The 14,828-nt window shown below is 41.2% G+C and overlaps 1 protein-coding gene across 3 annotated transcripts in view; it reads right to left on the reverse strand.

Moving 5' to 3' along the window:
• Lrba (LPS responsive beige-like anchor protein) overlaps window positions 1-14,828 on the reverse strand; it is a 452,811-nt gene that overhangs the window by 36,250 nt on the left and 401,733 nt on the right. For 2 of the 3 annotated variants that reach the window (XM_033760036.1, XM_010632728.3), the window contains 3 exons: window positions 12,523-12,612; window positions 7,955-8,147; window positions 3,366-3,428 (listed from right to left, as the gene is read on the reverse strand). In XM_033760036.1, the coding sequence (XP_033615927.1) occupies window positions 3,366-3,428; window positions 7,955-8,147; window positions 12,523-12,612 (346 nt within the window). The remainder of the gene's footprint in view (window positions 1-3,365; window positions 3,429-7,954; window positions 8,148-12,522; window positions 12,613-14,828) is intronic. The other variant, XM_010632727.3, reaches the window with a different exon arrangement.

Below are 14,828 nucleotides of genomic sequence, written 5' to 3' on the forward strand. Positions count from 1 at the left end.
AAGAAGTAAGGTGACATTTTCAACTGGTACGCGTTTACACATTGATTCATTCATTCATTCATTCATGGTTTTCTGAGGCAGGATCTACCTTGTAGTTCAGGCCCTCACCTTACTATGTAGCCCAGGCTGGACATGAACTCATGGCAATCCTCCTGTTTCAGCCTCCTGAATGCTGGGATTACACGTGTGCACCACCATGCTACATACATTTAAAAAAAATTTTTTTTTTTGTACCGGGGATCGAACTCAGGTCCTTGCACTTGTCAGGCAGGCACGGCGCCACTGAGCTAAATCCCTGGCCCCTTACATTTTTTTCAAAATAGAAAATGTTAAGTATCATTCACTCTGATATTCAGATTCCATAGGTATATTAACTTTTTTTTAACCTATGACAGAAATTATAACCTTTGCAACTATATATACTTGTGATGAAAACTTTTAAATGTTAATTTTAAAATTTATGAGAAGATACATGGCTTTACACAATGAGTACAGGAGAAGAGCACACTAGTGATCTGTGATCTGGAGTCCAAACACCAAGCAAAACAATGGCCCACAGGCTGAATTTGGCCCAGGCTTGGTTTCATCTATAGTTTTATTTATTTATTTATTGGGTTTGAGACAAGGGATCTCTGTGTAGCTCAGGCTGGCTTTGAACTTGCAGTGGTCCTCTTGCCTCAGCCTCCTGAGTGCTGGGATTACAAGCCTGGGCCGCCTCGCCTGGCTGTTCACAGTTTTGTGGAAGCCCGTGTTCATCTTGCACATTTGTCTATGGTGGCTTTGTGCTATAACAGCAAGCTTAAATAGATGTGTCTGAGATTTTAAGGGCCACAAAGCCTAAAATGCTGTACTATCTGGGCTTTTACTGAAATATTTGCCTGGACTTGTTTTAAAGTTATAGTTTTTGCCGGGCGTGGTGGCACATGCCTTTTTAAGGGCCACAAAGCCTAAAATGCTGTACTATCTGGGCTTTTACTGAAATATTTGCCTGGACTTGTTTTAAAGTTATAGTTTTTGCCGGGCGTGGGCGCACATGCCTTTAATCCCAGCACTGGGGAAGCTGAGGCAGGAGGATCGCTGTGAGTTCGAGACCAGCCTGGGCTACGCAGTGAGTTCCAGGTCAGTCTGAACTACATAGTAAGACCCTGTCTCAACCCCCCCCCAAAAAAAGTTATAGTTTTTGAATTAATCTTTTCTAGTGTATGTCTACAGTATATGTGTACACACCTCATGTCGAGCCGGTACATGTACATAACACATCTTAATTCCTTTCTTCACCGCCTTCCTCTCCTCCCTCCCGCTTTCCATTGCTTGATCCCCTTTCCATTTGCAAAAGTTCTATCTCGTGTTTCTTATTATCAATCTTTTATTTTGCTCTTTAATTTATTTATACCTTGGATTTCTCTTCAAGAGGAACCACCTGGTATCTGAGTTTGTGTGTCTGATTTATTTCACTTAACATTATGGTCTCGAGGTGCATCCATTTTCCTACAAATGATTCAAGTTTATCTTTTTGGCAGAGTGGTACTCCATGGTGTCTCAACACCACATTTTCTTTATCCATTCATCTGTCGATGGACATACAGGCTCCTTCCAAGACTTGTCTATTATGAATTGTATTGCTTCTGCCTAGCAAGAGAAACAATCAACCTACAGAATGAGACAAAAAATTTGCCAGCTATTCTTCAGACAGAGGACTAATCCCTAGAATACATAAGTAACTTAAAAAAAAACATTAGCCCCTCTGCAAAATGAAAGACTGAATCAAAACACTGTCCAGCAAAATGAACAGACACTTCAAATGGTCAAAACAATACATGAAGAAATGCTCAGCATCACTGGCCATTAGCGAAATAAATGAAAATTCAAACAACACTGAGATTCCATCTTATCCCAGAAAGCATGGCTGTCATGAGGAAATCAAATAACAACAAATGCTGGCGAGGCTGTAGGGAAAAGGAACCCTTCCACACTGTTGGTGAGACTGTAAGCTAGCACAACGACTACAGAAACATACTGTAGTGTCAAGTGTTAAGCAAACAATGGGCTGGAATTCAGAGATAATGCTTTACATGACTTAGCAACTGGGCTTTATTATTTTCCTGAGTTTTAAAACTATACAGCTAGCATTATTTTTTTTTTTTAAAGTATGTGGCAAATCGTATCTACTCAAAGCCAAGTAAGATTTGGGAACAGAGCAGTACCTGTCCTTTACATAATTACTTCTTAGATTTCTGTGTATATATGGGGAAATGATACATAAACTGCTTTTGAGCTTAAAGTTAGATTTATTTATCCTGATAGTCCACCTGTGAAGGGCACCGTTTAGCAGTATTGAGACAAAGGCTTTAAAGACAAAAGAGGTAATATACACATATGGAATGTGTCAGATTTTAAAATAATAAATCTTTTCAACCTTTCCTTAAAAATAGCAAAATTCTACACATGTTTTTGTGCCAGTGAAATGTGACAAAACTATGAGCCCAATGTCCATGCTGGTGGCCTACACTCACAGTAAGACAATCCAGTTCTCTACAACAGAAGTTACTGCACAGCATCTACAATTTTAAGGCTTAACATTCTTGGTGATGCCACACTTGAAATCCCCAACGAACCTACTCAAAAAGCATAACAGCAATGAAATATTCTAAGTCATCTGAGGCAGATGTGCCTTTTGTCCCAATGGCTCTTTCTGGTCTCCTATTTTTTTTCCTTCCCTGAACAAAGTTAACCTCCAATGGCAATTTATTGGGCTGTAGAACCCTAGGAAAATGAATACAAATATCTTAACACTACCATTGGCTGAGCAATCTATTTCAACTTGGAAACTGCTCTGCAACTGCACATTAATCCCCTCAGACTGAATGGAGGGTCCAGGAAGAAAGGATTGATCTCCTTTAATGATGAAACCCTGGCACTACAGTTTTATTTTTCACAACACAGTGCCGCTAAGAACCCCACTGTTATTATGAAAATTTCCCTAGCAAAGGAGCTCCATCACATTACCGGTACACCAATTCATCATAACGTGCCTCGCTCCTGCTCATCAACAAGTCTGAGTGATGAAAAGATCCAATATTATCCTGACAGTACTTCATGCGCATTCTCAATCACACATTATTACAGCATCCATATTAATTTTCAGTGACACGCGTCCTAGGCCTGTTCAAATTAGGCAAACCAACGAGGGGGAGTTGATGAAATACCAGCATAGCCACAGCTCATTGCATTCCAATTTGCATGCAAATGGTTTATCAGGAAAATTCCATTCCCAGCAACCAGCAAGTGAAAAACAACTGTAATCTACACTTCAGGGCCACCATACAGAGCTTAATGAATCGCAAAGAGAGAAGGAAGTGACAGACCTATGAGAGGATCGATTTCCACTGGCAGCTGGTATGGCTGGTCTTGTACAGCACCTTGATGAGCTGGAATTCACAAAAGATAAAAAAAAAAAGCATTATTTTTCATACACTTAACTACATAAAAATGCGTAAGTTAAACCTTATGTAGAATTGTTTCCAATCTCCCAATCTCTTCTGCAGTTTTGTGAAATTTAAAGAGCAAAAATCCAGGTGCTTTTATGGCTGGCTTATTAAACATTTATTTTAGATTAGTGCTGTTCTGAACATGTGCCATTGGCGGTGGCTCCAGTCCTAGGCCATAAGCTATAGCAGATGCTTGACTGGCAGCCTCTGATGCTGCAACAAAACAAAATTAAGTGGTAAAGCGTGCTGAAAACAAAATGTGACAACCATCTGCTGACTGTAGCAAATACTGTTTTTTCGTTACTTCTTAAAAAGGCAGTTTTGAATGCTGCAGCACAAAGGATCCACAAAAATGTCAATTTATGATGGAGAAAGGGAAAGCTCTAAGTCAGGGAACATTTAATGTTTCATCCATCACTTAAAATCAATCAATTGAAAGTTTGAATAAAAATAAAGAAACCTATCTGCAGATAAATGTTTTGGTTAAATGAGTTTGGCTGAAATATTTTCTTAAAGATTGGATTGAGGGTTTTAAAAAAAGTTTTATTAATATTTAATATTTCCATGGTTTCCATGTAAAAATACTCTGAGAAACAAATGAGTTAGAAAAATCAATCCATACTAAGAATAGTTTGCTCCATTCTCAAAATGGCTTTAAAGATTCAGGGGTACTTATTTTATAATTGAAAAGAGGTTTTGCAGGCTATTTCCTGTGAAAGGTAGGATTTTAGACAGAGAGGAAGTATCGCTGGCTATGCAACATTCACAGCAAACCCTACACCCTAAGATGAAGGGCTTGGAATAGTGATCTTTTCAGCTTCACAGTTCTGATAGTTAAACTCAGGGCCTTTTCCTAAAATCTTGCCCCTGAGCCACACATCCTGGTCAGGATCTCCCTTTTGTAGAGCCACAAACATTTACACTACCAACTGGTTATGAGGAGAGCTCTGCACAGTGCCATTGGATTTTAGGAAATCTTTCAGTCTTTAAGAGGTCGAAAATAAAAATGGGGGCATTTCAATGAGCTCACTAGGTTACATAAAGGTCTATGATGCTGTACATTCCCTAGCTAGTAAATGCCAACTTTTCAAGGCTGTCCAGAAGATCACTGATACTGATAAATATCTAAGTACAATGTTTGCACTAAAAATTATAGGTCAATATGTATAAGAAGCTAAAGTAGCTAAAGCCGAAATAACTTCTTTTTTCCCCTAAAGGGAGTTGCCTTTGCTGATTATTATTCTGCTGGCAAAGAAATCACAGGATGCTTGGGAGGGAGAAAGCACCAGCGCCTCTGGTCCGCCGGGCAGTGCCCTTTCCTTGCAGCAGGGTCAGTGCTGGTCGGCACCGGCACAGGACACAGCGAGTTCTCTTTCTCTCTGAGGATCCAGGGCCACAGAGCCTTCCCAATTAAATCTCCAGTGAAAGAAGCTGGAGCCAGGACTCCAGTCCATGCTGCCACTGACTGCTCATGTGACTCTGGGCAAATTATGAAGCCTCTGTGAAGTAGGCTCCGGGGGTAAAAAAAAAAAAAAAAAAAAAAAACACGTGAAACTGGCCATTCCAACCTATAAAATCAAGCGATTTCATGTCACCTAAATATAGACCCTCCATTCTCAAGTTATTGTGGGGATTTAGTATATGAGATGTTTAAAATGATACCTAGAAGGTAGAAAATACTGTATGTTTTATTTAGAAGGCTCTTCAAAGTCCTTTGAACAAGAAGGGAGGAAAAAGTGGCTTTTTTTTTCTTTTGGTGGGACTGGGGATTGAACCCAGGGTCTTGCACATGTTAGGCAAAGCTGTACTTACTACTGAGGTACAACCCCAACCCCAAATTACTATTTCTTTTTAAAATGAGGACACAGACTATTCAAAGAAATGAAAGGAGCTGGGTATGGAAATAACAGATCCACAGGGGAGAAACAATTTAAAATAAAATTAGTGCAGCCAGTTGTGGTAATGGGAGGCTGAGGCAGGAGGATCACAAGTTTGAGCCCAACCTGGGTAAATTAGTGACATAGTGAGACCCTATCTCATAATGTAAAAAACTATAACGGACTGGACTGGAGATATGGCTCAGTGTGAAGGCCATGAATTCAAGCCCCAGTATTGAAAAAAAAAGTGTACTATGAGTTTGATATTTAGTGAAGAAAATCTATTTGGGATTTTTAATGTTTGTTTTAAATCAAGGCACATTAGCACCAGGGATTTAGCTCAGTGGTTCCGCCGCCTGCCTTGCAAGCACAAGGACCCAAGTTCAATCCCCATATTGACTGGTACAAGCTTCATGAGATAGGATCAAAGATCAGATTCACACAAACACATCAGAAATGAGGCTAGGTTTCGTAGAATGGGTGCTTATTATTTTAATAATTTTAGGTGTAGGTAAAGCTCAGAACTGGAGGTCACGTTCTGAAAGATGACTGCTGGTGAGGAACGCCCACGACATCATTCTTTGTACTTGTGGAAGGGCTGCTGTGTCACTCTGTCACGCAGTATATGTGCATAGTATATATGTGTAAAGTCTAAGCACAAAGACACTGAGAATGAGTGCAGAATCATGCAGGTGCCCGGCTCTTACCTTAGGAAAAGGTGAGCTTGGGCTAGTACTGCTGGCTGCACCCTACAGGGTGCTCCAGCCGAGGGACCCACTTGCAGTCACTTTACACAGTCAGAAAACAGCTGACCATGGGCAAGAGAACACCTGATCACCAAATACTAAGTCAGTGGTGGCAAGCACGTGTGCCACAGTGGGCTGAATGTATCATCGAAAGCTTTGAAAGGTTCGCCATCACTGTACAGTATTAAAGGAAGCAGCTTTTCAGTCAGGGACACAGGCTTCCTCTCTCGAAAGGGACTGCATGTCAGGAGCTCAGTCCTCAACGCAAAGGGTAGCAGGTGGAGACCCAGGAGCCCTTTGGTTCTGGCCAAGCTAACTCTTCTAGAAGTTAAAGATGGGGAAAAAGAGGGCAGAGAGTTTAAACTGAAAAAGTTCTCAGGGCTGCCACAAACAGTCCCCAAGCATAAGCATCAGTGGTGGTGGCCCTGGTCACACACAGGGACATGTGCAGAACTTGAAGGGTGACTGCATAGAGAAGAGATAAGTGTTCTATTGCACTTGGCAAAATCGAAAAGCAATCAGCACGTTCTCCCAACAAGTAGCAATCAGAGAAATAAAAATCACATTTCTCAAATTCTAATCTTTAGTCCCCAAATATAAGTATGCCATTTTCATACACATTTACTTCTTAAAAATAAATTCATTGGAAGAAAAAGAAATAAAATGACCAATAATAGAGATATTAAATACCTGCCTCAGCTTTTACTGCCTTCACTTTTTCTGAAATCTATTCTTTAACCAAATATTGGCATTTCTTTCCAGAGTTTCATTTCCGTTAGCCAGGGAATCTGTTATGTTTAATCAGTCCTGATACAAACCACAGATTTTTTGTGATAAGTACCTTATTGAGAGCTTAATTCATGTACCAAGTTTTTATTTCAATGTCTTTTGTCCCATTCTAGAATATCTTGCATTCGATCTGGGTGAGGCCCTTGTTCAAGAACTTGTACTTCTGCAATAATTTCGGGTACCCTAATGTGCAGTGCTCTACACAGTCTTTAAAACCTCTCTTTAAAGCTTTCCTACCTATAACAATGGGTTGGAGGGAAAGCCTGAAGCATCTAGGGCTTTAAAAGCCTTTTTTTCTCTTCTTACAAAACATTTTCAAACTAGTGGACAAAAAAGGTGCTAAATCTGGACCCCAACATTCCTGTTCTAATGAGGGGTAATAAATCACAGGGGTGGCCTTAAAGTCTGGATCAGAAAACGTGGGTTCAGACGCTGCCACTGACTGGGCACATGTGCTGCTGAATGAAGTAAGCGCCTCTGGCCAGACTCTGCACTGGTTACAAAAAGGAAGTGGAGCAGCAGTAGACAAAACCTGACTGGCTTTTGACTCTGCTGGCCGTTCGGGTGAGCATGGCTATTCTGCCCCTGATGGAAGAACAGGAGGTACCAACCAGCAAGCTATGGTATTGGGCTGTGTGATCTAACTGCTCCCGAACAAGCCCCACCATGTCATGCATAGGAAGGTACAGTTCCTGGCAGACTTTAGACAATCCAAAGTGCTGGGAAAATGAGGGACATCTGGTAAATAGACTGTCTATACTATTTGCAAATATGGTGTCGTTATGTTAAACATTATATTAGAAACAATATCTATCTCCAAGGATACAGACAAACCACCAGATGCCAAAGAACAGTGTATCTTTTAACCTTTGTGCTACACACCTCATAGGGGAACATCTTTAAGCCTTCCAAACTATTCAACATTTTGATTCACACTAATGCTTGAAAGCTAAAAGCTTAAGTATTAAGATACAATATATGCTAATGGCAATTACAGTGTCTTTCTTCAGTGTCCAGCAAGTACTAGGCCTTACAATGATGTTTCTTTACTTACCAGGAAGGTTGTGCCACTTGTTCACGGCAAAGAGCCTGTTAGCAGTAACTGTGATCACAGCGGGAGTTGCCAAGCCAGGCTGGGTGTTGGCTGCCACGTGGGTGACGGGGGAGTTGGAGGGAAACTTTAGGACCATGATAACATCCTGCTGGGCTTGGTCTGTGAACATCAAGGGGCTCTGCAGGAGGAGATACTGTTGAGTGGGTGAGACAAGACCCAAATATACAAGGAGAAGACAAAGGAGACAAGGAAGACAGAGGGTGCAGGAAAAGAAGAGGAAGACCTTGTTAACACAGGCTGCAAGTTGAAGTGTGGTGCGCAGAAAGGCTTGCAGAAGTAGTGATTGTGATTTGCTTGTTTTTCACATGGCACTATTTGAAATTTTCAGTAACTGAAACAGAACGCAGTAACAGAAACACTTAGAAAATCTATACATTAGCTCCCTTTCCCTGTCCACTGCCATGAAAAACTAAGAAAATAATTTGCTTTAGATTTTAAATAGGAAAAGTAATGAGGATTGCATTAAACCATTGCAGTTGCTATAACATGTCATGTAACCATCTTTCAGTTTAAAAAAAGAATGTAGGCAAGAGGCATAAAAGCAAGCCAAGGGAATTTCCAAGTGTCACCAAAAGTAGTCTTCAGTTAGCACAAGATTTTGACAACTAAAAAGATACTTAAAAAAATTCATTGATAAACAGTAGTCAGCACACATTACAGTTAAATAATTTATGAATATAATATACAAACTTAATTATAAAAGTTTTTCACAGCAATGCCTAATTAAATGCATTTGTAAAAAACAAGATATTTATAGTGTGCAAAGTCCTAAACACTGCCTTCTGTGATGCAAACACCACTGCTTTTACAGTAGCTCTGGATAAAGAGAAATAAATAGGTGTCCTTCCTCCCTCTAAGTAAACAAACTAATGCTCAAGACTTATTTGTTCTTGAAAAGCAAAAAGTAATTGAAAATGTTAAACAAAATATTGTCTTCTCTAATAACCAGCAACAAAATAAATCTTGAAGCTAGTAAGGATTTGGAACATTCCTATAAGCCATATGTCATAATGTGAGACATACAACACCATTCTGATTTATTAGCTTTATTTATACTGTGTGGTAGTCTGCTATCACGCAGTAATTGCACTGAACATTTTCAGCAATTCTCTCCTACCATGTCTATTTTCTAATAGCTGATTAGTATCATTCAGAATTGAAACACTTTGATGAAATGCTCCGGCTGCTTTCCTACTGCCATATTTCAAAACACCAGGTAAACGTAAATGTGTGGGCACATATATTGGACACATATTTATTCAGAACTGCTAATAAAAAATTAAATACATTTGCATTTTTATTATCAGTCCTTTTAAAAAAGTTATTAAGAGTACTTAGAAAAACATATTGCACTAAGAATTCCTATTTGCACTCTTTGCATAAAGGTGTAAATAAAGGCAACTAATAAGCTACCCAGACACCCTTCTGAGCAAGTGGCTAAAAGCCAATCAATATTATGAGTTAATCCTCCCTGGATGCTCATTCAATTAAAGGTGTCAGTAATGCCTCATCTGATGTGGCCTCAATTAAATCCAACTATCTGATGGTGTGAAAACACAGGGGGATACAGCAACAGCAGCAAAACCAGACAAATAGGCAGCCTTCGTGTGCCTGCTAATTACTACACCTGGTGTATATTATGGCTCATGCACTTGACGCAGCACGAGGCAGCTTTAATTTCTGCTCTATTCCTGTGTGTGTGGGGGGGTACACTGATAATTGATGGGGGAACTCATCTGAATGTTGGTAAAAACAATTAATAAACGTGGACTTTTGATTTTTAAAACCCTTATATCAAGCAGTTTCTTACATGCAAAGAACTAAAGAACTGTTTATGTGTATTTTTAAGGAATTCTGTGAAATTAGGTAAATAATAAGAAACAAGCAGCCACAATAAACAAAATATCCTACAAGCCAGTTTTAAAGAAGTCCTAAGAAAAGGAAATGAACATCAGAGTACAAAGCCTCATTTTTCAATTACATGTTTTTTAAGTAATATTTACTCAGGTTAATTTATAAACTCTTCAGAAAATGAGAATGCAACATAATTATAAAGTCTCCATGAAAAGAAGTTCATGCATATTTTAATTTAACAGTTGATATTATAAATATAATTAGGCTCAAATTGAGTAATTCCAATGTTTATGCCTTCAAAAAAAACCCTGAAAAATCTTGGCCACATGGTGAGAAAAATCTTAGCCACTTCCCACAGCAAGCCGCAGACACCGTCCTCAGCCTGTGCACTGCTGTGTCGTGAGCAGCTGTCCCCACACCGCCCCTGTACACCCGCCAAGTGGGGTCTGGATGCAGGCAGGAGGAGGGGCAGAATCACCTGGCTGACCAGCGAGACTGGTGACTGCAGAGCACTGCCACACCCTGGGCCGGTCTGCAGCAGCTGTCCACCAGCCAGAGAGCTAGGAAAATGGAACAGGAAAGACAAACCGTCTTCTAATCTTGCATGCCTCCGCCAGCCCAGGGTGAGGCAAGAGTAGGAACCTGCTAGCCACATCCCGCTCAGTGCTCCCAGGGGAAAAGCTACCAACTCGGGTTTCTTTTGAACATGCTTTTCTTTTACCCTCACCTATGTCCAAGATAAAAAGTACACTTATACAAGTCTGAAAGGAGTTTAGTACTCCATTCAGAGGATAAAGTAATGAGAAAGGAGGGTCTCTCATACTCATGTGAGCATGTGTTCCCACCAAGGGACGGGAAAGCTGATCCGCCTGGATGAGCCAATAATCTTTTGCCACAAGGAAGGCTGCACAGCGGGACCTCGGCGCTGCCCCAGAAGTCACGGCTGTGCGGTGACCCCAGCAGCCAGTCATGTGGGCAGTGGAGGGGCTTCTATTAGCCAGCACCAACCAGCCTGAGCCCCGCTGACAAGCCAGTACTAAAACTGATTCCCAGCACCAGACATAAGTCATCCTCACTGTATCTACAGCTCTGTCTCCCACTGTTCCTGCCAATGCTCGCTCTTGGGGGAGTCTCCAGCCCACTAAAGTTACTCTTGACATTCATGTAAATCTGAGTTTTTAAAAGAGACAAGAAAAAAGGGAATATGAATAATTTTAAAAATGTTTGTAGTTTATTATTGTAGCCAATTCATATTACCAGAGAAAGAAGGGGGAAAACCTTGGAAGAAGAAAGTAGGTGAAAAGGAGAGGAACAGGCAAAAAGACACAAAGAACGACACAGGAAGGGAAAGGAAAAAAGAAAAGAAAAAAGACAGGGCTTTATTTCTATCCCTGGCTCTCTCATTGCGGCTCTTTCCTTCTTACGACGGTATCTGTCACAATTCTGCTGTCTCCAAGCCGCAATATGGAATTTGAACTTATCTTAAATTGTTCATAACATTGATGGAAATAGATTTTATATTTAATCTAAAACAGTCAAAAGCAAACTGCTTTACGAAGGACAATTCAAGAAAAAAATAGTATCTAGAGTTTTTTTAAAAATTATTTTCGTTATATAGTTCAATTCATTACTATGCCATTTTTTCCACCTCCCTGAACAATTTTCCCCTTGAAATTTCATGGGCTATGAAGGTAAAAGGTCACATTATTTTATAGCCCAGTCTGTTCCCTGAACCTGATTCCAGGCTAGCTGCTGACTTGCTGTGACCAATACAACATGGGGTATGTGATGTGTGGGTTCAAGGAGCCTCCACAAGCCTCGGGTCACCATTCTGCCACTCAGCTATACCCCCAGGGGGTAAGAGGAGCCGGGTCATCTGAGCCCCCTCTCAGCAGTGTGTGAGCCAAGGGGACAGGAGCAGAAGAAATGCCACTGAACTCTCAGAACTGGAGAAACAAAATGATCCATTTCACGCACCTAGCCTTGATTATGCCAAGCCAGGTCTGTGAACTTCAGAAATGTTATCGGAATTATTTAATTAGCAGGGTATGGTGCACATGGCTGAAATCCCAGCACTCTGGGAGGCTGAGGTAGAAGGGTCCCAAAGTCAAGCCCAGCCTGGGCAACTTAGTGATATCTTGTCTCAAAATAAAAGATAAAAAAAGGGATGGGATGGATGGGATGTAGCTCAATGAGAAAGGCCTGAGTTCAATCCCCAGTACCAAAAAAAAAAAAAAAATTGCTGAATTAAGTGATTATTGAGCTATGTCCTATATATTATCAAAATTAGTTTTACAATTCCAAAACTGAAAAAAGTGGGCTATGAAGAATAAACAAATAGCAAAACTAATCTAGAAACTCAGAAAATATATCAACCTAGCTCTAACTTTTATCCCGCAGTGCGGACACTGTGCAACACATAATACTGACTGATAAAATACCAGAGCACTGCAGCTGTGCTCACCTTCTCAGAGGCTCCAGGAGAGAAGGCAAAAACCCTGACGGGTGTGGCTACTAACAGGCTAACAGGCACCGCAAGAGAACAGCCCAGGTGTGCAAGGACTCTAAGCGCAATGGGAGGCTGTGAGGAGCACCAAGAGAGCACGGTCAGAAAGAGGGCCCAGAAGCCAGGAGAACTAGAAGAGAGCACTCACCGCCTGCATGGCAGAACCTCTGGGAGGATGGGGCTCTATGAGCAGCTGAGAAGGCGTCTGTCCAAAACTTCGGATTTGAGCTTCAACAGCCTGAAAAAGGCACGGGCAAGTCTGAAGGTTAAGAGGTGCTAATTACAGGCAAAAGAACCACAACTGCCACCCGAAAATGTCACTCCATACTTCTGGCTTCCTTCATTTGGAGAACCATCCTGTGTTTTCACAGGGGGCTGTGCACCAGGCAAGGGCACCGAGGGTGAGATCACTTGCTAGTACTGTGGATGCTGTTCCCACAAATACCGTAAAACTTTCTCATCTTGCTCAGCGATAGGAAACAGGAACCAGCTATTGCAATCAGAAACTGTCCTTTTGGTTTTTATCTCCATTTTCTTGCTTTGGTTTTCCTGCTTGTATCATCTCTGATAACAAAAAGCTAATCTTTACAAGTATGGAGAAAAACTACTGCTTCAGTTTCAGAAAAAGAGACAAAGACAAAGGGAAGGAGGGAGGAAGGGAAGAAGGGAGGGGAGAGAGACAAAGAAACAAAGATAACTAAGAGTTACTTCAACACCCCTACTACAGCCCAGTATTAGCTCCCAGATTAAATGAAAATCCCCCAAATTCAGAAGAGAATATATGTTCATCATGTCTATTTCATCTTTTAGGAAAGTTGGTGTTCAATTTTTAAATGCTCTGCAGGACTTTCATACTGTAGGCAACTAATAAATCATACAGAGGAAATATAATCATTATCCAGGATCACCCTCCTTTTCTTATTCCATGAGGCTACCAAGAGTGGCCCTTTACAAGGACCTTGTAAGAAACATGCCAGCATTATTCGTATATGCACTCATGAACTATGTGCACAGCTCTATCAGGTCTTAATGTGTCTTCCTTCCCTTGAAGGATACATTCCTGACCTAAGAAGCAGGGGGAATGCACCTAGTGATCTGTCCAGCAGTTGAGCCATGCTTTGCAGTCTGGGGAGGCACAGAAGGCTGTGAGGTCTATGTGACGGCTGAGGGGCGAGGGAGAAGTGGCACAGGCCACGATCACATCCTCTTCCAGACCATTTACTGAGCTATATGATCTAGGGTGGGTAAGTTATGTAACCTAAGTTTCAATCTTCTCTCCTGCAGAATGAGTGACTATAGTACCCATGTCATAATGTTGTATTAAAGATTAAATGATGTGGATAGAAAACATGGCAAAGTACTCGACACAGATTAGATCCTCAATTTGCAACAAATATTCATGGAGTGCTGCTAACAAGGACTATTTGGTACTATTCACCAGAAACGTTTCTCAGTCATTTACTACTCTGTATTATTTAATCTTGTTTCCTCTATTTTATAGATAAAGAAAATAATGCACTGTGAACTGGGGATGCGTTAAGGTCACATGGTAGTTAAGTGGCAGATTCAAAATCTGCACCTGCAAGGCTCTGAGCCTCCTGCTTCCTAATCCGTTCTGTGTTACGCCGGTCACAGAGAGGAGACTGAGTGCAACAAAAATCTGAGCTCACTGTCTAATGAACGAGTCTGTCACATCATCACTCCAGAGTGCTCGGGCAGCATGAAGAGGCCAGGCTGGTGGAAACCGAGCAGGAAGGCCAGCTCCGGGAGCAAGAAAAGGGGCCAACAGGAGGGAAGAGTGGAATGCTGCTGGGGTCAGAACAGCAGGGATGGGGTGAGATTAATTCATGATCAAATATCAAGAACAATCTTGAGAAAGAAAGCACAGAATAGAGGCCACACTGCTATGTTATGCTACGTGGACTTAGGGACTGGGTTTACGGATGAGAACCTTAAATTTCTGGTCAAGCGTAACTGCCCGAACCATGCCCTTTCCTCGGACTGCTGCTTCCTGGGGCCCTTGCCCGGCAGCCCACATGCCCTCCCCATTAGGAGGAAAGCACGCTGTCAGGGAACGCGTCCCTTCAGCAGGCGACCTGTGCTGTCAGATGGCTCTGTGTTAGTCCTGGCTCTGCCTCGCATCTGTTGTTAGACACTGGGCAAGTAGCTTAATCTCTAACTCCCATCCATGAAAGAGAAAATCACAGTACCTAGCTCATAGAATTGTTTGGAAACTAAACAGATAATACACATGAAGTGTTATCACAGTACCTACTGGCACATACACAGCACTAAATCAAACGCTGTAGTATTGTTACTATCCTGGAACTCCGTGTGGTGCCCATTCAACATGGCTAAAATAAGAAAGGAAGAAATGCTTCAGAGGAAATCTGGGGTAGCTTTTACATATACAGAGGTAAACACTTTTATTTATCTTTTTTTTTTTTTTTTTTT

Source organism: Fukomys damarensis, unplaced genomic scaffold (assembly GCF_012274545.1).
Source record: "Fukomys damarensis isolate Sample0158 unplaced genomic scaffold, DMR_v1.0_HiC HiC_scaffold_38, whole genome shotgun sequence".
NCBI lineage: Eukaryota > Metazoa > Chordata > Mammalia > Rodentia > Bathyergidae > Fukomys > Fukomys damarensis.